The sequence below is a fragment of the Eptatretus burgeri genome, chromosome 16, assembly GCF_056783735.1.
Source record: "Eptatretus burgeri isolate ZD-2024b chromosome 16, Ebu_testis_v1, whole genome shotgun sequence".
Taxonomy (NCBI): domain Eukaryota; kingdom Metazoa; phylum Chordata; class Myxini; order Myxiniformes; family Myxinidae; genus Eptatretus; species Eptatretus burgeri.
Window position 1 is genome coordinate 42,883,521 of NC_140976.1, and position 25,449 is coordinate 42,908,969.

General features: G+C 44.3%; 1 protein-coding gene and 1 long non-coding RNA gene across 2 annotated transcripts in view; one reads left to right on the top strand and one right to left on the bottom strand.

Moving 5' to 3' along the window:
• Window positions 1–25,449, bottom strand: part of LOC147010961 (polycystin family receptor for egg jelly-like) — a 179,844-nt gene that overhangs the window by 123,629 nt on the left and 30,766 nt on the right. Inside the window, exons 6-11 of the mRNA XM_085860453.1 lie at window positions 15,652–15,780; window positions 14,830–14,920; window positions 14,432–14,517; window positions 7,827–8,066; window positions 5,989–6,469; window positions 3,419–3,516 (exon numbers count right to left, since the gene is read on the bottom strand). Of these exons, the coding sequence (XP_085716579.1) occupies window positions 3,419–3,516; window positions 5,989–6,469; window positions 7,827–8,066; window positions 14,432–14,517; window positions 14,830–14,920; window positions 15,652–15,780 (1,125 nt within the window). The remainder of the gene's footprint in view (window positions 1–3,418; window positions 3,517–5,988; window positions 6,470–7,826; window positions 8,067–14,431; window positions 14,518–14,829; window positions 14,921–15,651; window positions 15,781–25,449) is intronic.
• The window catches only part of LOC147010963 (uncharacterized), a 118,907-nt gene that overhangs the window by 2,433 nt on the left and 91,025 nt on the right, over window positions 1–25,449 (top strand). The gene's annotated exons all lie outside the window — the stretch shown is intronic.

Consider the following 25,449-nt stretch of genomic DNA (forward strand, 5'->3'; position numbering starts at 1 on the left):
ATATATAATTCGAGGTGGTGTGTGTGTGTGTGTGTGTGTGTGTGTGTGTGTGTGCGCGCGCACACGTCTGTGTGTGTCTGTCTGTCTGCGAACGCCGTTTCTCGATAACCGCCGGTCCGATCTTATTGAAACTTGCCAGGAATATTGCCGGGGACCTGCGGATGTGCCTGTTCAAGGTCTGATATTAATCGGACCAGCGGTTCCCAAGTTACGGCCATTTTATTGCTTTTTTCAGTGTTGGAAAGGTGTATATATCGCAGCTGAAATGTCGTTCCACCTTATCACCTTATCATGCCATTTTTTCCCAAAGATATCTCAGAATAATGATAACAGCATATTAATAATAATAGCACAATAATTGGCGGTAATAAAAAGAATAACGTGATACAATATTGTCAACCAACAACGACCTATATATTCTCTGTCAACCAATAATGACAAATGACGTCTGTCAACCAATGACAGGACATGGTGCTATGACGTAACGAATGACGTTAATGCTTCCTCTTTTTTTTTGATATGAGGTCACAATTGACTCTGGGACCTGAGTATGTGCCTTTTCAAAGTTTGATATCGTTCTTCTTCCTCCATTTCAGCTGGTTCCCAAGTGTTTCCCAAGGTTTGAGAGCTGTTTTTTCCCAAGGTTTGAATTCATTGTTGTGCTTGGTAGACATTTGTGAATACATTAAGAGAGGAGGGGGGAGAGAGGAGGGGGAAAGAGGGGGGAGAGAGGGGGCGAGAGAGAGAGGGGGGCGTCACGATTCAAGAGAGGGGGAGAGAGGAGGTGCGAAAGAGGGAGGAGAGAGGGCGGGGGGGGAGAGTTTTATATAGATTATCTATATATTAATACTGAAGGACCAATTTTGTGCTCCTCCTAGCGGTCGCGTCACGTTTTTCTCGGTACTGTGACCTGGACTGAAAGAAACTTCGTACCTGTAAGAGTGCATCGCGCATAGTTGCAAGAGTCAACCTTCAACTCTGAAGCATCTATATATTGATACTGAAGGACCAATTTTGTGCTCCTCCTTGCGGTCGCGTCACGTTTTTCTCGGTACTGTGACCTGAGAAGTTTTGACACTGTGTACGTCAAAGTAGACACGTGCACAAATCAGGGAACTTCTTCACAAGGAGTAGTGTACACCAAAAATGTCATGTACAAGGACGTTTTGTAGGCCTCATTAGGTAAGGCCATGGAGTACATCGACTGGGATCCGGCTCTTACAAGAGCCGCCACTGGTTGTCATATTGGGCTCATGGAATGGAATCCGTCTGTGACAGGGCTTCAGCTAGTCTATCTATAATTATAGAGAGGCGAGAGAGAGGTAGCATAGGTGGACCGCACCTACGGGCCCGCACCTATGGGCCCGCACCTACGGACCCGCACTAGTGTTTATAATACTGTTATGTTTGTGGGGTAGATGAAGAAATTTCATAGGAAAAATTGGATTGTATGGAGTTGCTTGGCCTGCGGATGTGTAGGTGACATCTCGATGTAAACTAAGTAGGGAAACTGTGAGCTTAAGTGTTACTTGTCACCAAATGGGGGGTAGTGCAGTGTTAATTGGATAGGGATTAAGGATAATTTCCCGCAGTATGTAATTGCCTCCCCGTGCCTTTTCCTTGTTTTTGTATTGCAAACCAGCAATGATAGAATTACGTTTTTGTAACGGAAACGGCAATTACATCCGAGCTACATGACCAAGTAGGAAGATTCCCCACCTCCAAGGGTGACCGCGGGTGAAGTCACACCCCCGAGGCTGATGATTGATGTGCATGACGTGAGTAGGAAGAAGAAGAGCATGAGAGAGGTCACTTTAGTCAGAGGATGGGTGAACTAGCTTGTAGTGAGAAGCAAACGCACGGGTGGAGTTCGGTGTGAGGGAGGCGATCAAATAAAACCAGAGTGCTTCTTGGCAAGAGAACGGGGAGGCAGGTCGTTGCAAGAGGAGACAGACACAGTCAGAGACGAAGGCTTAAAGCGGGAGAGAAGCGAGAGAGGCAGGATCGGTTGCCGAAAGAGCAGGGCATTATGGCTCGCTTTCCTTCGATGCATGAAGAAGAGTGAGGCTTCAGTTGTAGTCGTGAGAGCAACGTGACTGGGGGGAGAGGATCTCACTTCACTCTCCTCTGGGCACAACGAAATAGCTGTGTGATTCTTGTATTCGTATTGACGCAAATTGGCCGCGTGTTGAGCAAGACGCTGGCCATTGAGTCTTGGTTGGTAATGAGAGACAGACATTGAAGCCTCGTGTATATCACCGAATGGAGTGGCACCATTCTGCAGAGAGCGGGATCGGCAAGCACGGCCGGCAAAGAAACTACACCGTAGTTCGGTTGCCCTGATGTCTAATATTGCCTCACGAATTGCTCGTCGCCATTTTTGGGGTGCAATTACCCACACGCTGATGACGCAGTTCGATTGTCAAGTCCATAAAGATTGCCTGGACTCAGCTAAGGGAAGGAACGAAAAGGGATTTCTTTATTTTATATGACCCATTGTGTGTCTGAGTGCAGAGGCACCTCAAATAGGAATTTTGGCTGTAATTTCCTCATGTCTTTCTTTCATTATGATAATTTGAATTATTGTCATTGTACATATTTGATTACTGTCATTAAATTATCCATTTAATTTAATTTGTTTGTGTCCGTGTATCTGTTGTGAGTTCGAGAATAAAACCCCTGTGCTGTGCTACCGCCCTGGTGATGCGCCGAGCATTTCTTTCCCATGTGCGCATTAATCTCCGGGAGTCTCAGCTGGACATGATGGTGCAGCATGATCATGCTCTCAGTGGTCCAACTTTTTGAAGACTACCTCCCCCCCCCCCCTAATCAAAAATCCTGTGTACTGGCCTGCAAAGGTACATGGCTCAGTCGTGTGTGATGATGGCAGAGGATTGGTCATTTCTGGCTTCCGTATGCCTGTGTTTAGCCAGTCTGGCGACCAACCGTTTCGCCATTTGACCAAGATAATGGGTGGGGCAGTCATGACAGCGGATGTTATAGATATAGAATATAGACTATCTGAGATTGGTCCTGTCTGCCCACCTTATCTTTGGGTTTTGGCAGTGATGTCTGAAAAGTCATGTTGGGTATATGTGCAATGCAGACATCGTAGGATTGTAGCAGTTGATATGTATTGCACATGATTAGGGTGGTTGGGATTATCCACAATTTTTCACAAAAACAGGTTCTTCAAAACAAAGTTGTTGCTTTGTTCTCCTCTCCAATTTTGAAACAAATTGGATGAAGCAGACCTAATCTCAGAAGACATTTCATCCACTTCACTCGTACTTCCTCGTCGTGAAAAAAAGCCTGCTGTCCAATCATTTTTTTTGTCCCCCTTCTCCAACCACTCACAGAACAATCATTGAAATTTTAAAAAGAGAAACTTTTCAGATTTCCATTGTTGTGTACTTACGTCTCCCATGTTCTTCATCCATTGATTACTGTTTGTGTTCTTCAACATGCAAGAAGCTACCACAAATGATGCAAACATAATTGTGGTCCTATTAGATCCTGTCAAGCATAAACAAATGTCAGATGAAATTTTGCACAAAAAAGAAATCTTGTCACACACAAAGTGTTTCCTTTTTATTATCTGGTGTGAACAACAAAAAATACTACAGAAGAAAAACGAACATAGAACCTCCATCATAGTTAAATTACTTAGTCCAGTTCTGTTTTCAATTTGCTTTTAAAAGATTAATTACATCTGTGTACTTGTTTGAATGGAGATAACAATTCCAAAGTTGGAGGCAACATGAAAATGGAAAGATGTCAGAATATTTTTGGAGTACAAGGGGGAGGGGAGACAGGGTGACATGGCAGAATAGAGTTAATAAAAACTTAATGACAGCAATACTTGCTCATATTAAGCTCTTTGTTCCAGTGTCCTCTTAAAAGTAAGCGTTTTAATAATATGGACATAACATATTTCTGTGTGGAGTTTAGGGAGGTTGTATTTGCAAATCATTTCAAGATCAGAGCCTGGTGTTGGCTTAGTGTTTGGGTGGCAGCTTGGGATCATCGGGTCCTGAGTTCAAGCCCCGTTGGCCGCTGAATTAATACGCCAGGGGTTGACTCAGGTCAGGTCAGGTCATCCTTCCGAGGTCATTGAAATGAGTACCCGTGTGTACTGGTAGTGGGCACTGCATCAGCAACACAGTCGCGCTTCGAAGAAATGATAGCTACCCGGCAGCTAAGCTGCCATACGCAAGAAGAAGAAGAATTCAAGATCAACTCCATGTAACATGAGAATCTCATGAGCCTCTGATGATAACCCACACAAACCCTTCGAGTGGAGGGACGTGTGTTCAACAACACCCCCTCCAACCCTCAAAAGATCACGACCAGTGAATGCACTCTTTATCTTGATTAGATTTTTTATATGAACACCAATGGAAAGGACATATCTGGGGCTTGTGTATGTACATGATGAGTTTAAAATGATGCTATTTGAGTCGAAATTCGCTAATGCGTTACAAAAGCGTGACAGCCGGTCAGAAAAATCGTATTCAAATAATTCCGCTCAATTCGTCACTTCTGGAATCATTTGATACCACATTTTTGGGTTTCACTCATAATAAACGCTTCCAGTCACTGGAAAACGAAGAAAATATAGAATGTTTGCCAAAAAAGTGGGGTTAACGTGCGTCAGGTTTGACCGAAATATGAGGGGATAAAATGCCGTTTTTCACATAATAGCAGAGATATCACGTCCATTACGGGCTTCTTCATTGGAAAATAATGATGTGTTGTTTGTGCAGTGCCACTAGGCACACGTCTATAGCATCATCACTTCTGTTGTACCTCGGTCACGTGACCTGCAGACCACTTTCACGTGCGTAAGAAATTGACAGACCTGCATCATCAGTTTCGTCGGGAGTTGTTTTGCACGATCGGCCATCAATAGAGGCGATTAATACAGACCGGTATACTACAATTACGATGTAATACATATAATTGATATCTTTGTTGCAATGCAGCTAAATAGTAAAGCTTATCATCATTTATGCTCCCCCGTGAAACTTTGACGGACACATATTACGCACGTGAACCGAGGAAACATCGCTCCATACGAGCAATTCGTCGATCTTTCCGGCGAAACGTGTTGCAGAACAAAGGATTCTGAACATTTTCTCTGGGGGAAAGGCGATTAATATTCCAATAGACGTATGTGAGTACGGCTACTAGGGGTATGCAAATGCGTTCTACGCGGACGTCACAAAACTAGTGTATCGGAATCAACGTTTTTCGGAACAAGATATGTAAAATCGGACAAACGATGAATTTCGATGCCGCGCACTTTATTACGGACGTGTCCTACGATATGTAACTACATAGTGGGAATAGAATATTCGACACTGGGAAAAGGTATCCAAAAAAAAAGAGTCAAAACTATAACGTACCGAATTCCATGAAGGCAATGTAATGCATTAGCAAATTTTGACTCATTTACAATTAATCATGTTGGGAGGGGTGGGGGGAGTTGGAGCAGTATGGCATGTGAGGGCTGTTATGAATATATTTTTTTGTTTGGTTCCAGGGCTGCAAAAGAGTTTACACTGGATTATTGCATCTATTGGTGAAAGCAGAACCGTCCGTCCATGTGTGTGTACGCGTGTGATATCCATGGTCAATGCTAGAATGTACCAACAGGAAATTGTACGAACCCAACACCTCTCCATCAAGGATATTTCTAGTATGCCTATATTTCCGTGAGGCTGAGTTGCATTCAAGAACACAATTATGGTTAACCATTCAAAATTCTCACTTATTTAAATGCTGAAAATTATGTTTAAAAAGACTATTTGAATTGCACAATTCATGCCAGCATCAGCAGGTTAAAAGTGCCTGACGAGTAGAATCGACTCATTGTAAACATTCACACAGCGCATGCACAAAAGGCCTCATTTAGCATCCATACGTTATTTTGAAAGTCACGTATTTATTAGTAACATGTTGCTGCCAGTGATGTTTAAAGCATACCTGGGTACATGATCGTGATGCAATATTGTCCAGGCATCAAATAGTCAAGTTTAATGGGAAAGTGTTGAGCTTTGGACTTGTTATGCATCAGACTGCAATTCAACATCTCTAACTGTCGAAATGTCATGTTCATTTTAAGGCCACAGTCATATGGAGACTTCCTGTCTGTGACAACCCGATTCCACGTTATGTATATTTCCAACCAGGACAACATACTTAGTGGGACAAGGTCGAAGAAGACAACTGTGCGATTGACAGTGATATTAAACTTTATGACATTCTTGCAGATTGGGAAGGTGCAGTTTTCCCTAATATATGAAAGATGCTGGCCCAAAAACCTTTTTGTAGTAGTGTCCTTTGTTTGGGTTTGAATTCCTGAAAACGCCGGGGAAATTGTATCATATAACAACACTGATACAACTGGATTGTTTGAATTCACTCCCTGGATCCATGTCAACGGGTTGCTTTTGAAGATCATAGCCTACAACAGACATTTTCAGGAAAAGAATTAACATAATGAAATTTTTAATAACTGAAACAAAGTAAAAATTATTTTATGAATATTATTCTGAGTGTGTAAGGTACTGCATTGTAAAGCAATAAGTGTGTGTGTGTGTGTGTGTGTGTGTGTGTGTGTGTGTGTGTGTGTGTGTGTGTGTGTGTGTGTGTCACTTTACAGTTGGTAGAACACCGATTCTGCTGATATTAAGCCTCTCCCTATTGGATAGGGGGAGGCTTATACCTGTTGTAGGGTTTGTTTTTACAATCAGTACCCCCAATTCTTAATGGAACTTCAGTGTCTCTTAGACCCCAAGAAGAACTAAACCACAGTTAAGGGTTTTGTTTTTCTTCCCATATTTCTTCCAATGTCTGAGCTGTATATTGGAGCCCGATGGGATTTTCAGAATAAAAAGTTGCATTCAAAGTGTGCAGGATTGAGGTTTTTTTTTCGGCATTTTCACACATTTCACCATAAATCGACTAAGGTTCGTCCGATCAGAACAAAATTGCCCTCTAGATGGCCTAGTGCAAACTACATTTACAAAATTTATATAATACGCCACAGAGTTAAACGTCAAATGGCGGTCTGAAAAAAAAAACGTGTTTTTTTTTTGTCATCGCTCAATTTTGCCATTGCGGAATCTCAAAGACCGCTTGACCTTTTAATATGTTCTTGCATCATCATAGTGGACCTGCACTGAAGTTGTGCACCTGATATTTGATTAGTGTCCTTTACCTACTTTTTTCAGATTGTGACCCATTTAACAAAATATTTAGATATTTTGATCACAACTTTTTTTTTTTTATTACAACATCAAAATATTTTGATCACAACTTGAATAATGTTCCTCAAATTTCCATGATGTGGATGATGGGGACGCATTTTCTTAATTTACAGTCTATCCATAAATGTTGAAGACTGAAGGTGATACGGCAGTCAGAAAAAAATATGCCATCATTGGATTTTGAGTGCTGGGGGAGGTCAAGTTTTGCCATAACTTGAAATTAAATACTCTCACCTAAAAACATGCGAGAAAACTATCTCCATTTAATCAACATGTTATCGAAAATTATTATTTCAATGAAGCACAACAAAAATAAGAGGTTAAAAAAAGGAACCAAAACCTATTAAAAAGCAATCTGACCCATTTTTATAAAGCAAGTGAGAAAACAGGGAATAATCAGACATTGGGATTTTTTTCCAATCACATAATCGTATTTTCCATTGAATTTGTCCAACAATGTTCAGAATAATTAAATAACTTTGTCATTGATTCATCTTTTCCAAGGAATGATATTTTATTACAATTAATTTCAAGGTGTAAAGTGATGGTTACCTGCAATCCAGAATTTCCTTTTGCACTTTTTGATTCGTTAAGACTCTGAATGAATTTGTGGTCACTGTAGTTTGTGCTCCAGGTCTTGTTATAAAGCTTTTTGAGAGGAACAACCTCACGAGTTAGAGTAAAACTGCTGGTTGTTGTCACGGATGCTTTTCCACTAGGAACAAGTTTTTTCACAACTGATACTCCATCCTTTATCATATTTGTGAAAACATCTTGAAACAGTCTTTCGTTCTGCAAAAAAAGGTTTATTGTTGGATTAATGCAGGTGTGTGCATTCATGTGTGAGGCGATACAATGAATATATTTTTCAGGAGACTGCTGGAAAGAAAAAAAACCTCCCTCAACTCATGTCCACTGTGTTTGGCACAGGCCATACTTACCAAGTGTGGGTTTGTGGGATTGAGTAGCCATGAGAATGAAACCACACCAGTAAGTTAGAGAAAAACGATATATAGCATGGTTTTAAAAAAAGTTATCAACAAGTTACAACAAAATGAGGTGGATGAGTTAGTTAGGTGACAAGAACAAGCCAATTTGATTTTGGTTCAGGTCCGGATCCAGATCCGGCCTCTCAGCGGGAATAAAATTGGTCCAAACATGTCCGAGATATGGTTGCGGATGCACCGACGCACGCGTGGACACAAAAATCGAAAACAAATCCATAAGCTCCCGTTTTGGATTAAGTCCAACGGAGGCTAATAATTTTCAAATGAGCAGAGGGAGATGAAGGTGCTATCTGCCTAGCAGAGAAATGTAATAGTTTTTCAGGACAATTTTATAAGAAATAAAAACCATCAATTACAAGAAAATAACGTGTTTTTATATTGACAAGAAAAATTAAGACAAAAACAAGTTCATTGGCACACACAGAAATAAAGCGAACCTAAACAAAGCAGTTGTAAAAAAAATAAAAATAATGATGAACAACAACACATTTTAGCAATCTTTCTATGATACCACTTTAGCGATTGTCTGCCACATTTAATTGTTGCTTTCCCATATATCTATACTAATTGTGTGTGTGTGTGTGTGTGTGTGTGTGTGTGTGTGTGTGTGTGTGTGTGTGTGTGTGTGTGTGTGTATACGTGCACGTGCGTGCTTGGTAATTAAGCATTATATATCATTCTCTTTGCTATCCCCACCTCCATCTGTCTGTCTCTCTCTCTCTCTCTCTCTCTCTCTCTCTCTCTCTCTCTCTCTCTCTCTCTCTCTCTCTCTCTCTCTCTCTCTCTCTCTCTGTCTATCTGTCTCTCTGTCTGTCTGTCTGTCTGTCTCTCTGTCTCTCTGTCTATCTGTCTCTCTGTCTGTCTCTCTCTCTCTCTCTCTCTCTCTCTCTCTCTCTCTCTCTCTCTCTCTCTCTCTCTCTCTCTCTCTCTCTCTCTCTCTCTCTCTCTCACTCTCTCACTCTCTCACTCTCTCACTCTCTCTCTCACTCTCTCATATTCTCTCTCTCGCTTGGCACGCACGTGCAAACGCAAGGGGCTGTTGCTCAGTCTCTGGCGGTACGTGTGGAGCCTGTGTTGCTTTCTCTCTTCTTATCATCTTCTCCTCTCTCTAATGTATTTTTTGGGGGTGTTCCTTGTGTATAAACTGTTATCAATGCTTTATCGATTACTTTAAAATTGAATTGGTTTCTTCTCTTCTTTTTTCCACTCTTGTATCTAATCCTTTGCTTTGTTGTATTGAATTTTTACCCTTTATACCTTTTTGTAATAAAAGGACATAAAAGTCAAAGTCTCTCTCTGTCTCTCTCTGTCTCTCTCTGTCTCTCTCTGTCTCTCTCTGTCTCTCTCTGTCTCTCTCTGTCTCTCTCTGTCTCTCTCTGTCTCTCTCTGTCTCTCTCTGTCTCTCTCTCTCTGATCTCTCTCTCTCTCTCTGATCTCTCTCTCTCTCTCTGATCTCTCTCTCTCTCTCTCTCTCTCTCTCTGATCTCTCTCTCTGATCTCTCTCTCTCTCTCTCTCTCTCTCTCTCTCTCTATCTCTCTCTCTGATCTCTCTCTCTCTCTCTCTCTCTCTGATCTCTCTCTCTCTCTCTCTCTCTCTCTCTCTCTCTCTCTCTCTCTCTCTCTCTCTCTGATCTCTCTCTGATCTCTCTCTCTCTCTCTCTGATATATATATATATATATATATATATATATATATCTATCTATCTATCTATCTATCTATCTATCTCTCTCTCTGATCTCTCTTATATCTGTCTCTCTGTCCCTCTGTCTCTCTCTCTGATCTCTCTCATATCTGTCTCTCTGTCCCTCTGTCTCTCTCTCTCTCTCCACCCTCCACCCCCCCCCCAACCCCCTGTTGCCCGTTGGTGCATTGGGTGCGGTGTCATGGTGGCTGTGGGTGTTCAATGAGCTGGGATCTGCCCTTGGTGTTGGTTGATTTATCCCCTTTGATATCGTTTTCTCCCCTAACCCCCCCTTTTTTTTGTTTGTTAGTCTCATATCGTTATTTTCCCATCTTTTATTCCCCTTGTGCTTAAACTTCTTCACCTGTATTATCTTCCCTTCATTGAATCAAAGGGGAGAGAGACAGAGAGACAGAGAGACAGAGAGACAGAGAGACAGAGAGACAGAGAGACAGAGAGACAGAGAGACAGAGAGACAGAGAGAGAGAGAAAATGAGAGTGGGGAGCGTGCGGGAGTGACGGTCATCTCTGCGAGAAAATATATAACCTCCTGAAGGTAGGGCAGTTTTTGCAAACTTTGAAGTCATGTGACGCGAAAACGAAAGCTAATATCGAAAATCCGGCCTGACAAAATTTAGATATTGTCCCATAGATTCATATGCCACAATCAAATTCAACATCCCTTGAGAAATGTAGGAGAGAGATTTTGAAAATCGTCATTTTCGCATTTTTTGCCAACTTTGAAGTCACGTGACACGAAAACGAAAGAGAATATCGAAAATCCGGCCTGACCAAATTTAGATATTGTCCCATAGATTCATATGCCACAATGAAATTCAAGATCCCTTGAGAAATGTAGGAGGAGAGAGATTTTGAAAATCGTCATTTTCGCATGAAAATCGTCATTTTCGCATTTTTTGCCAACTTTGAAGTCACGTGACGCGAAAACGAAAGCTAATATCGAAAATCCGGCCTGACAAAATTTAGATATTGTCCCATAGATTCATATGCCACAATCAAATTCAAGATCCCTTGAGAAATGTAGGAGGAGAGAGATTTTGAAAATCGTCATTTTCGCATGAAAATCGTCATTTTCGCATTTTTTGCCAACTTTGAAGTCACGTGACACGAAAATGAAAGCGAATATCGAAAATCCGTCCTGACCAAATTTAGATATTGTCCCATAGATTCATATGCTACAATCAAATTCAAGATTGCTTGAGAAATGTAGGAGGAGATAGATTTTGAAAATCGTCATTTTCGCATTTTTTGCCAACTTTGAAGTCACGTGACACGAAAATGAAAGGGAATATCGAAAATCTGGCCTGATCAAAATTTATATATTGTCCCATAGATTCATATGCTACAATCAAATTCAAGATCGCTTGAGAAATGGCGGAGGAGATAGAATTTGAAAATCGTCATTTTCGCAACTTCAAAGGCCTCGTGACCTTGACCTTCGGTGACCTTGAAAGTCATACCATCGTGTACGTCTCATCGACCTCTATCAGGATCACTAATGACCAGATCTCCCGCTTCAACTACATTGTGGACGGACGGACGGATGGATCGTCACCTCTCCTCTCAACACCAATATTATTAGGTCATGCTCGAAGAGATGAACGAATGAACGAACGAACATTTGGTGTGATGGTGTGTGAATTATTTGGTTCCCATTGTTTCCACATGTTCTTATCGCTTTGTGTAATGTACCGAGAACTGTTTTGAATTACTTACATTTCCCTCTACCGTTGCTATTTTAGCATGTCCAGTATGACGAGTGTTCATTCTCGTGGTGCCGTATTCGGCTCGTTAAGTCGGAAGCATGGCCTCACATGCATCCCTCCTGCCCACGTGGCAGTCAAAGCGATTATTATTGCCGTCGGTGGAATTATCGGGGCTGAGAATATCCTCGCAGCATCGAGAATGAACAAGAAAGTTGTTGTTTTCGTTCGATAAGAAAGTATGGTGGTGAGTGTCGTGGAATCGGGCTTATCCGTTGAGCCCGACATTTTCATTCCGGTTTCTCCGCTTGATTCGTTGTTAGTAAAAATGTCAAAGTTTCCAACATCGCACTCTACGTGGAGAATGAAAAAATAGAACTTGCCCTTCGTACTTTTGGTACAGTCATGTCTCACATTTCAATGGTTCCCTTACATTGCCGCGATGATCCCTTTAAACTCGTTTATTCCTTCAGTTGTCAACTCTTCATGGTTTTGAACGAGAACCATCATGATCTTGACGTTACGTTTGATCCACAATTAAACATGATAATTACGATTATCAAATGTTTACAGCAACACAGGTGTTAATGTGTTATGTCTGTAATCAGCATGGACATCTGCAAAGGGATTGCTCCGGTAATCCCCGAGAGGCTAATTCAGCATCCAATGAGAGCACCGTGCGACCTGAACGACTGGATTTTCTTCCTTCACCTGAAGGACAGGAATCTTTTCCTTCAGCTGAAGGACAGAGATCCGTTTTTCAGACAAAATTCATTTACAAAATTCTCATCCAGCAGAGACAATTGATGCTGATGCTGGTTTCATGGTTGTTAGCCAGAATAAAGCACAGAAGTGTGTAATTGATAGGAAAATAAATAGTACTGTGGAACCTAAAAGGCCACTTTCTTATGCGCAAGCTGTTACAACACCTGTTGAAAAATTACCTGAAGCCATTCCCAAAGACTCATCTCCCAAGCAGCCTTGTACCCTTGTAATTAGTACACGTGAAACTGTTGTTTCCAGTGTGCCCAATGAACCTGAGGTTCCTTGTGAAATTGATGAATCCCCCCATGTACAGTTGCTTCAGTTAAAATTGATACATCGGATGTACAAATTGATTGTGATGTAGAGGTGAGTGGACCTGTGGCATCAGATCAAATTGCTGTTGAGGAGCAGCAGGGGTTTGTGGTAGATAGCATGGGATACGAGTCTGATAGGACATCCTCTGTTGCTTCGGCCTGAAGTGACGCTAGCGGCGATATTCCTTCTCAAAACCCTGAGGTTGATGCCTCAGTTTCTCCGAATGCCGTTCACACCTTCATGCACAAAAGTTTTCCGAAAAAGGGGGTCAAAATTAAAGAGAATTTTCTAGTTCTAGATTTTATTCAAGTGGCTCGAATAATGATTTCTCAACCTGATAGATATATCCTTGCAGACCCTCAACGTCACTGGCTAAGAAAATTTCTGAGTTACACTCAGAATGAACTCAAAGATCATGGCTGACGTAATCTTTGCCAGCGACCCCTTCGACGTGAAAATATCCATTGCTCGCCGAAATATCAACGCTGGTTGCGAATATCTCTGTAAAGTACAAGTTAAACAGCAAGTTGAGTGTAACAAGGTTGATATCTCACTTCGACAAGAAACTCACTCTACCGATGATTCTTCAACTGAGTGAGAATTGTTTCTTGAAATGGAATTTCATTTTCACTGAGAGATTTCTCCAGTTAATGATTTCATTCATAAATGGTGCAAAGTTGATGTCTTGTGTTGGGTGGAGGAAGAGGAAGATTATTTTTGCTGCTTTAATTAGTATCTCATGGATACCGTTTTTGATTTGTTCCATCAACATTGACTGGAATGATTTATTACTCGGTTCTTTTATACTTTTGCAATAAAGGACTTCAAAAGACAAGTCTCTCTTACATACACACCCTTCCTCACACCCATCCCTCCCATAATGTATAGTAACGTTTGGTGAGGCGTCACTCACCCCACCACCCCCTCCCCTTCCTCACTCTTCCTAACCCCCCCTCCCCCTTCCTCTTCCTCTCTCCCTATTTCTCCCCCTCCACCCCTAATATCCCTGTCAGCGAAGTGACAAGATGTATTTGCTAGTACGATAATAAATAGAGGTTGTGTGGCTGCAGCTCTGTTTCCAATATTCACTTGTCAACTGGTTGTGGCACTGACCAATTGGGTGTGCCCATCTTTCCCTTCACTATTTGATTGTTTGTTGCACTGACAAAGTGGGTGTGAGTGTTTGTCCCAGCATCGTTATTCATGTCAATTGTTATTGCGTCTATCCACATCAGCAAACAACGGTCCATCTCGGTGGTGCAGCAAATCACACGCTTTCCTCACCTCGTGTTACCTCACCTTTCACGGCAGTGATTAAAATATTGATGACTTGATATGTTGTGATCAATAAAATTTCTTTCAAAAATTATAAAGTGCATTTCCATGATCGTGCCGCAGCACATTGCCCCCCAACGATGAAACACGGATACTCTCGCCCAAAGGGAGGGGTGCCCGCGAATATATCTAATGAAGCATCATCACTCTGTCAATAATATAATCGTGTGCTCTCCTTTGGTGCTCATAGCAAAGTCTCCTGTTTTTGGCATCAGAAAAAGGCACAAAGGTGGAATTCCTCCAAAACTTTAGTTGTAAACAAAACTGGTGATGGAAGAACAAATTTATTGGTTGTTTAGCTTTGACATTCATATACAACGATTACACACCTCTTGGTTGTTGATAGGATCTGGTTTTAGAGGGGCAGGTGCTGTCATGATTCCCTCTACGAGCCTGCCACCCACATCTGTTAAAGCTGAAACAAAAACAGACAAAACACAAAGCTATATGTGATATATCTGGATACAAACATGTACCACATACATAATTTTTCCAACTCATCACGAAGAGTTTTACATTTATGTTTTGCAAGGAGCAATGGAATTTTATGGAGTTTAAGCCTCCGTGGTGCGAGGCTTGCCTGATTAAGATCCATCTTGCATGACCGTTTTTCCTCTCAAAGGATGACACCCATCGCCGAACCATTCACGAGATAGCAACCAAGAAAAGCCATATATTTACTTATGGATGGAAGTGTTTGTAATTACCAAAGTAGCATCATTCTTACCATCAGAAATCTTCATCGTTATTGCCTTGTCCATGCTTTTCATCGTCTTCGCTTTATTGATTGTAAACAACATGTAATCCGAAATGACATCCTGTGGGTTTCAAACAATTTATTCAACAGCATAAAACGATGTACTTGCACATTAAAATCCATGACGGTAGTCATTTGTTCAATGATCGTGTGAACTTTGTAATTTGCTTGCAGTTCAAATGAGCCATTAAAAAACCAGCATGTCCCAGGTGTACAAAAATAATTTCGACTTTAATTCTGATTTATCAAATATGTCCTGGTCTGGAATGGGCAAAGTCGAAAGTTCTGTAGTGGGGAAGTTCGATAGTGCAGATGAAGGTGTAAGCACCACAAATGTCAAGATGAATATGATATGTACCTCTGCAGCACGTGTTGTATCTATAAACTGCATGAAAGCACTCGTTTTTATTCTCCTTACCGGTTCAGTTAAAAGAGAAATGAGATCTGAAGGTTTTTCAGTTTTTCACCAAAAGAATCAGTGAGATTCAAAAACTTTAAAATACTCCACAAAAACTGCAAAAGCTATTATAATATTTATATGAAAGGCAACAACATTACTGACCACCTTTAATCTATCATTATAAAAAGTAGGGAAGAGTGGGATTTTCACCCAAATCGAGGTAATTCTACGTAAGGCAATCATAAAATGTTAAATCCTTGGAGGTGATTGGATAATACTTGCACAAAACAAAACAATTTCCCGACAGATAAAGAATACGACATGCTTAAGTCGGCTTTCTGTAAACCTCAATCTTGATAATATTTGGCATTTTGTAGTATTATACAACGTACTGTGAGAGGCAATGGTTTTGGAGACATCTGCGCCACATAATTCAGTGCCAGAGCATATTGAAGGCAGTCCACCGGTGTGTTTACATGTTTTTGCAGTTCTTTCAATGCGTCAATGAGACTTTTAACAACCTAGAAAAAAGAAGAAAAAAACCGGTTGTGTGAAGTTTTATCCTGGATATGTCCAAAAGGTAAAAGGAAAAATGTGCATCACTGACTGCACAGGATGCCTGCAAATTCATTTTAAGGCTCAAAGAAGATTTTCTTATAACTAACCACAAAAATATGCAAAACATTACTAATCCAGAACAGAAACTATGAACAAAGAAAAAGAAAAGGCGAAAGGCACAGGAAAAAAAAAACAAGGATTCTGGATAAAAAAAACAAAAGACGAAAAGAAAACAAAGAAAAATGAGGCAGCAGGGCACAGATCAAGTCCCATCACTCGTCAAGTTGGGGGTTCTATTTGTATTTATTAATGAGCTCAGGATGGTCACGAATAAACGATTTGGTAGCATGTCGTCCTGAAGAGTCCAAAACAAGAGTGAAATCTGGATCAGCGGCTCTGCTTTCATTTACCTGTAACCATGAATGCATAATTCTCAGTCTTAAATGACCTGAGTGCCACACGGATGCCATCCAGCTTTGGAGGTGATGTGTTAGCACAGTTTATACTGTATGCATGACGTCAGTGTCATGTTATATGTATATATATATATATATATATATATATATATATATATATATATATATATATATATATATATATATATATATATATGGTCAGTATGCTCCTTTCATTAAATTTATTATTCCTGATTGCAAACCTACTAACTGGTGATCAGCACGGCAGAGACAATGTGTTTGTGTGGTCGACGACACTTGTTGCTAACAGGTCATGCAACAAGTGCTGTGATGGGACTCGATCTGTACCCTGCTGCCTCGTCAAGTTAGTGGTTTGTTTTGTATTAATTAACAAGCTTAGTATGGTCATGAATAAACAATTTGCAGTATGTTATCTTGACGAGCCCATAACAAGGGCGAAATCTGGACCGGCAGCTCTGACCGTGACCATAAAGGCATAAATTTATTCTTGACCATAAAGGCATAAATCTGTCTTCAAAGAAATATTGTTACAGGTTTGCCGGCTGGGTCACAAGTGGCCTATCAGACATGCTTCCCGACCTTTGATCATGAAGCCGATGAGACGCAGACTCTGCGGCACGACTGGTTGCTAAGCAACCACAGACACGTCTTAAGCAACTAAATATGGTCGGTCCCCACACTCAAATCTTGCGTTACTTTCCTGGTGATATAATTGCACCAGATAGAGAACCGTGCTCTTGATGCTCCACCATTATCTATCCATAGGCTGGTGTTGGCTTAATGGTTAGGGTGGTGGGCTTTGGATCCTAGGGTCCTGAGTGCAAATCCCACTCAGCTGTTGAATTAATACCAGGTGGGGTTAACTCGATTTGTCATCCTTCCGAGGTCGGCAAAATGAGTGCCAGCATGCCGGTATTCTGCTTCAGAGTGGTGACTCGTCCAATATTGTGCCCAATAGCCAAGGAGACTGCTTAGGCAGCACAAACGCTCTGCACAGAGCATGGTACCAATCTCCTCCTCCTTATCTATCAATTAGGTACGGCCAAGCAGAACCATAAGTGGGACGTCAGCTCGTTTGACTGTAGCGAGGGGTACAACCTCCCATCTACCAATGACATATTACGTCTAATAAATGGAGGAAACAGATGATCGAGCAGGTTTGTAAAGCTTACAGATGATTAGCAAAGGCACGTATTTACAAGCAGATAGCAATGCCACAGAGAACAGTCTTAAACCAGAGCACGTAAATTAACTCCTTGTACATTTGGCCTTATCACTAAAGCACAACATAGGCACTTCATCCATCCGTAAAAGTAGATAAGAAAGGAGATAGATAGAGGAATAAGAAGAAGTCTCGGCATGCCGTCGACCCCTTTCTCATCCGCAAGTGAGCCGGCTGGCCGACTTTGGTCCTGACATGAAGGGGAGGGAATGGAGGAAGAAGAGGGTGACTTTCCCACAACACGCCGGCCAATGAGGGTTGAGATGGCCACAGAGAGCGACTTTCCCACGATGCCCCATCCAATGAGGGTGGAGATCGCCTCAGATGGCGATTTTCTCACCCCGGAAGAAAAATGAATATAAAGCAACGCCAGGCTGGAAGCATTAGTCATCATCGTCTTGGGGGTCCCGGGTTTTGGTGCTGGCTGGTTCGTCTGGTCCTGGGTCATCGTCGTCTCTAATATTCTCCTTGGTCTTGGTCGATTGGTGCATGGCCGGTTGGAGAGCGCGGTACCTGATGCTTGGAGTGGCATCATGTTGCGGGTTCGAGTCCTACCGAGCCGGATCGTCGAAGACCACACGAGGTGGACAGGTCCAAGCACAGGCTCTGGTCTCCAGCTCAACTTTCCTCGAGCTGGAAACCTTCAATAAAGACCCGACGGGGTCCATTTATTTGTGTGTGTGTGTCTGTGTGTGGTCCCGTCTTCAAGTAGAATTGTATAAGTGCTTTCTTTTGCTCATTGTACATTACATTTCTTATTCGGATAACTCTTCTCTTTGTGTGCTTCCCTCCCCGATTATTATTATCAATACATACCCCTATTGTTGAATGAACCAGCTCGTTTCTATGCTTATTTTATTTGCTTAGCACGGTGCGTGTTGGGAAATTGGGAAACGGTAAGTTGTGTATTTGGACCGACGGGTCTTGGTAACCATCCGCTCGGGTTACGCATGGTTCAAGCACGGTAACGGCTCGTTTCGCTCGAGCTCCGTCAAGGGTGAGAATTCCCTGGTAGCTTTGCCACGTGGATACTTAGGTATATTGAAGTTTGGCAATTAACCTTATCCCAGGCGGTCGAATTATTGTTGAGATGGCCACGAGGGGGGGGGGGGGTAAGCTAACTCGGCTCCCACCAGACTCCCCGGAATTGTAGGCCGTCGCACACGGATGTTTCCGTGACGCGGCGGGTCGCTTAACTGACCGTGGACGCCAATAACTCATCCATGTGACTTAGGCTCCTCCGTCTAGTTAATCCGGTTACCTAAAAATAACCACGTGATTTAATTACCAGGGAACACGCCCTCGGAAAGTCTTGTCCAAACTGGATCACTCTACTGGACCGGATCACTTTACCGGATCGGATGCAGCCGAGCGACACTGCCAAGGACGTACAGGCTAAAAGGAATGGATTGTTGGGAATAAAGTGCCGGCTAAGCTAGGATTCGGACCATGCTGGATCAATGGAAGAAAAGACAAAAACGAGCAGGGAACATTTCTAAAATTATTTATTTACAATGGGCGAGGAAAGGTATGTGGTGCGATCAATATTTATTAGGGTGTGTTGTGCAGAGATAGAGGAGAGAGGTGTGGTGCAGCAATAAACAAGCAACTTATAAAAGCGGACAGAGAGAAGACCTAACCCGAAAATAATAACAATCTTCTGCTGGCTTACTTACATAGACAGGTGCCAGGACCCATACGTGGACACACACACACACACACACACACACACACACACACACACACACACACACACACACACACACACACACACACACACACACACACACACACACACACACAACCCGATGAAGAGGGATTGAGGCAATACAGGAGAGGAGTTGAGGCTACAGTCTATCGGTACATTTGTATAACAATAACTGATACATGGTATCCGAACGCACCACCAATACGTTTGGGGGGAGTGCTCCATGGCGCGGTACCCCCCCCCAGACAGCTGGCTTATCGTCTCTCGCTTGGTGCAGCTCGCGTCGAGACTGTGGGCGTGAAGGAGCGGCTTGAATTGCGAGGGTGGAGTCAGAGTAGTGTGGGGGGAGAAGAGGGGGAGGCCCTTGTGATGTGATGGCCCAGTGATGATGACATAAGGCAGAATCAAGGTCCAGCTTGAGTGGAGGGCAAGGCAGGAGAGAGAGAGAGAGAGAGAGAGAGAGAGAGAGAGAGAGAGAGAGAGAGAGAGAGAGAGAGAGAGAGAGAGAGAGAGAGAGAAGGAGGAGTCCGCTCGGACCTTTATAGGCTCCGCATTGCGGGATGGGTGGCCACCCCGAAACTCGGTGTCGTCACCCAAATCGGGCGCTCTGATTGGCCCGGCCGCGATGGCCGGAAACCGCAACACTCCATTTCCGCCAAGCTGTGGGACCGTCTTGCTCTGACCCCACGACACGACACGAATCACCCACACCGAACTCAACGCCATGAATCGTCTTGCAAGAACCCCCAGGCAGTGCCCTGATGACCGGCCAAGGGCAGCGTCGGTCTCGCACGCCCGCTTGGGTGCCCCCAGCCAGCGCTGGCCAACGCGCCTGCTCCGTGTGCGCCAACGTGGCCCAAGCTGTACAACATGCCCACGCCCGATTGCAGATTCGCTGGCCATAGAGGCGCGAGGACGTTTGCCGTCTGTGAGGACCGAAGGTACAATATTATGGTGAATTCATGTACAGCCAGTAAGATGTGTCCATTCATGCCCGGCTCTGTACGATAACAAAGTCCTGAGCGGCACTCGGGTCTGCTTTCGAGCACGTTCCATACAGTGCGCGTGGATCCGCCATTACGCACATGGCCAGCGCTCGGGTGATTCTGCTATCGTGTCCGTGGGACGAAACCCCATTGATATAAGTAGTCCAGCAATAGGTTGAAAAGTACGTGCTGCCCGTATCATGCACAACGTGGCGGGGTGTTGTCTTTCTATTATCGGCCTCGGTACACGTTCCGTGCAGCGTGGGCGTCATGCTGGGTGTGTTTCCTGTGTTGTGGAAAACACCATCGGGTGGAAATTACCGCTGCGAGTGCGTTTGGTAAGCTATGTTTTGTACGGAGGGTTGTGGGTGTCGTGCCTGCTTGGTCATTGCTGAGGACCCATCTCACAGTGCAGGGCGCACGTGGCTCAGACCTACCTCAGGAATAATCAGAAAAGAAGAGTAGAAATGACATTAGAAATGAAATGAAGAAGAAACGATGTAAGCAAACCTAGCTATGAGATCATCTCAACGCACGCTCCTGTTGTCCCACGAGACAAAAGGGAAGGGACTATCTACACGTATATTAATGGAATAACTGTCTTGGGATCACTATCTGTTGAATGCATGTGGTTCCGAGAACCGCAATAATATATATATATATATATATATATATATATATATATATATATATATATATATATATATATATATATATATATATATATATTGTTACTGGCTGGGGGTCGGCCGCCAACCGACTGCTCTGATCGGAGCAGCAAGTCGAGTCGGCCCGACCGATCGCCCGGAATATAGATCGCCGCCCGGATAACTCCGAGTGACGGGTCCTTGTACAAGAACCGAAATACGCCAATCGGCAGATCACGTGGGGTAGGGTCGATTGCCAATCTTCAATGTACCTAAATACCCACGTGATCCAACTACCGGGGTATTCCACCCTCGACGGATCTCGTACGGAACAAACCGCCGAGGCGAGCTTTTCCGAGCGGCGTAACCGCCGAGAACCGTCGGTCCAAATGTCCCCCTATTACGGAAAACCAACGGCTTTCTAACTCCCAACACACGAAATGTCCAGTCAATGAGGGAATGGACGCAACGAGCAGGTTTACATTCACACAAGGACATTTATTATAATGAAACACGTATGCAATTGAATAAGGCAAAACACGTATGCAATTATACAAGCAACAAAAGCACGACAAAAGAACTACAACCGTCTACTTATTATGTACAGTCATTTACACTTAACAGCAGTTCTTACTTATTAGACGGCCCACGGACACACGTACGTACGTATACACACACACACACACACACGAAATGGTGGCTGAGGCCTTTAATCACAAGCTCCAGCTCCGAGGACAGGTGAGCTGAAACTCAGAGCTTGACTCGAACCTTTCCACCTCGTGTGGTCTTCAACTTGTCTGGACCCGGGCTCCAGCGAGAGCGAGCTGGATCCAATCACCGCGATCCTTCCCGAGCTCCCGCGAATCCTCCCGCGCTTCTCAACATGTGCCGGTGAGACGAGGCGCCGATCCTTCTTGTCAATGCGTCGCTTCCCCAAGGAACCAACTCCAAGAAGAGGCCGATGGGTCGCACCAAGCCGGGAAACAAAATGGAGAACGAAAAGCTCCACGAACCAAGAAGAAGAGGAAGAAGACGAAGAAGCCTCCACTCGCAGCTCGAGCCGAACAACTGGCTCAAGTTCCTTCCAAAAAAAAGCAGCAGCCGAAGCTCACTGAGCCAGCCGAAGCAAAAAGCTTCCGAAGGCCTCAAGCCAAGCAAGCCAAGCAGGACCCGATGGCCTGATAAACGACTGCTCTCTCCGAAGCAAAAAAGCTTACTCCTCCCACGGGACTCGGCACACGAACTCTGCCACAGGACTCCCACGAACTCAGCCCGACCACGGGACTCCCCCGAACTCAGCCCATGAACTCAGCCCTACCACGGGACTCCCACGAACTCTTTACACGGGACTTTCACGAACTCAGCCCATGAACTCAGCCCGACCACGGGACTCCCACCACGAACAAAGAAAGGATCTCCGCTTTATCCTTCCCACCCCCTCCCCCGCACCCAGCGTGACTCATGCCCTCGTGATCCACCCCCCCCCCCCGCTCAACCACGGGTGGGAAGGAGTTGTTGACGTCACGGGATGGCAGGGTTCTTCTTCCTTTTTGCAGAAGAGGGGGAGGGACGTCTCTATTGTTTCGTTCCCTAACTATTAAATCGATCCGCAGCGCATCTAATCGATCTCTGAACATTTAAACAATGAAAGGTGAGCTATCTAGGGAACATGCACTTATCGACATAGCTGACTAAGGGAACCCGTATGTTGTGTGCAATTGAATTCCAAATTCGTAACACTACCCCTCCCCTTTTTACAGACTCGTCCTGAGTCGTCAAATTTTCGTGTGACCAGCATGTGTAAGTTTTCCCCTTGTACGTTCTACCTTCGGATCCCTGAGTGCAACATTTCTTAATACGTGTCCCAAAAATAAATAACTTAATGCGCTGCGTAACTAACAAAACAAACTCTCACACTCATTCGGACAACTTAACTAAAATTGCCGGTGCTAAAACAACCATGCAGGTGGGGTTCCATGTATTTACAATCTTAACTTATCTATTACATTACACTAACCATGGCCCAGGACTTGTGATCTGTGAAAGGGGAAAGGCAAAAGTCATAGCAAAGTCTTTGGTGCAGGGGAATGGATGGAGATGGTCGCAAAACAAATGGACATGATGGATGCACGGGCTGCCTGCAGGGCAGTCCTTGCAAAACTGGATGTTCCTGGCGCACATGATGATGGATGGACACAGGGGCAAACGCAAACAAGGGCAAGCAGGCATGGGGTCATGGCAGAGGCAGGCAACTAGGCATGGCAAGGTAAGCCCATGCAGAACAGGCGGCTGCAGCACAACAGGCCGACAGGTGAAGCTGGCTGGCCTCTGGTGTGGTTCCATCAGGTTTGGAGGGAGTGCGGTGGTGCCGGTCACTTTGAAGGCGGGCTCAGACCGAGCCTACTGTCTCCCCCCCCCCCACTCTATTGCCTTTGCCTGTATGCCCATACCCGCTCCCTTAATTTGCCACAAAACAACAAAATTTAGCCCCTCTTTATTTTTATCTCCCTTTTACAATTGTCTCTCGAACCTCCTTTATCGTCATTGTCCGGCTAACTTATCCTGTCAACCTAGCCTACTCCCAACCCCTACGTTCCCACTCTGGAGGGGAATAAAGGAGAGCTAGCGTTCTGTCTTGAGCCCCAATTAAGCCCCAGAAGGGCCTCCTCAGAGTTCAGCGATCTACCAAGGTGAGTCCAGCGGCCTACAACGAGCGAAGGGATGAATGGTGTGAAGGGGTACATCTCTTATCTACCCTAACATTCATTAACCTGAAACTACCCCGGGGCTTTCCAAAAATGCCTCACGCTTTAAAACCATCGGTTCTAAAAACCATGATTCCCGTCGCCAGTGTTGGTGTGCATTATAAATTTGGGCATTGCCCTCAAATTTTCATACGTGCCCTCGCACAATTTCCTGGTTGGGCAGCGTGGCTCAACTGGCAGGAACTCCCCCTCTGCCGAACTCTAACCATGGCACCCCCAGGCCCGCAGGCTGCCTCCGAGCCTAGCTGCTCCCTATAAATGTGGGGGGTTTCCCTCTCTGGCATTGCCCCCCTCTGATGCCCACGTGGCGTGTTGATGCCCCGGGTCCCTTTCTGAGGTCGCCCGTGCCCACTACACTGCCCCCGTGGCATTCTGGCGCTACGGGTCCCGTTTCCGACGGGTCGCACGTGCCCACTACACTATCCCGGCCCCTCTTGGGCCCTTGGCCTACTCTGGCCAACTCGTCCAGTGGCTGGGGTGCCCACTAAACAAATACTCAACTTTCCACAGCCATGCTCCCAGCCGGTCCATGAACTCTTGCACCCCTCCAAATGGGTTTCGTGCCTTCTCTCGACACCAACAACAAAACGACCTCCTGTTAGTAAATTTGAATAACCCACGAGCTAACATTAAACTGACCCTGGGGTCACTTAGGTGGGAATCACTCCTCCCCCCAAGCAGTCATTCGCACCATGCATACCACATTCGCTCCACTAGCACACTTGGGCCCACTGTCCTACATTCATTCCTCACACACTTTCCATTTCGCAACTCACACCAACACTCCACACTGCCATCCTTCTAACTAAATCCCCTGACTAACTCGTGCTCCCTCGTCATCCCTTAAAACTCATGCACGTTCCATTTACTCTTCGTAGCTACCACACATTTCCGTCTCCACCACACATTTCCAGTCTGTCCGTGTCTCCAAAAATCCAAAAATTCCATTTCCTAAATCTAAACTAAAATCTCTCCAACTAATCCATTCCACGGGCTCCATGAGGTACAACCCATGTCCCCATGAAGCCGGTCTAACTAACTCTAACCCAGCCTCCAAACTAGTAGTTCCTGTGCCCCCTAACAAGGGGGTCTTCCACCCCTTGCCTGGGAATCCTGTTCACCCGATGTGAGACTTGCTTTTCTCAACTCTTTTTTTTCTGTTCATAATGCGCACCACCAGTGAGCCTGGTGTTGGCGCAGTGGTAAGGGCAGTGGCTTGGGACCCAAGAGGTCCTGAGTTCAAGCCCCGTTGGGACACTGAATTAATATATGTATATATATATATATAATGTGTATATATATAATGTGTATATATATATATATATATATATATAAACCAAGTCGAAAACACCAGGGGGTTGACTCAGCCCGCCATCCTTCCGAGGTCGGCGAAATGAGCACCAGTTGTACTGGGCCCGGTGTATGCCCCGGTTAGAATAGGTGTACCATATCCCTGTGTGTCGTAAGAGGCGACCAGGGTTGCGTCAGGAAGGGCATCCGGCGTAAAAACCTATGCCAAATCATTATGCGGACAACAAAACGAATTTCCATACCGGATCGGTCGAGGCCCGGGTTACCAACGACCGCCACCGGTACCGGTGGTCAGCAGGGTACCAGTGGAAATTGTGCTACTGCTGGGCGAAGGAGGGAGAAGGAGACGGGGAAGAGCGAGTCCGGAGGCAGTGGGAGAGGGGAAGGGTAGAAGAGTGGAGGTGAGAGTTGGAACTCTGAATGTTGGGACGATGACTTGCAAAGGGCGAGAGTTGGCTGATATGATGGAGAGAAGAAAGGTGGACATACTGTGTGTACAAGAGACCAAGTGGATGGGGAGTAAGGCGAGGAGCATTGGAGGTGGTTTCAAACTGTT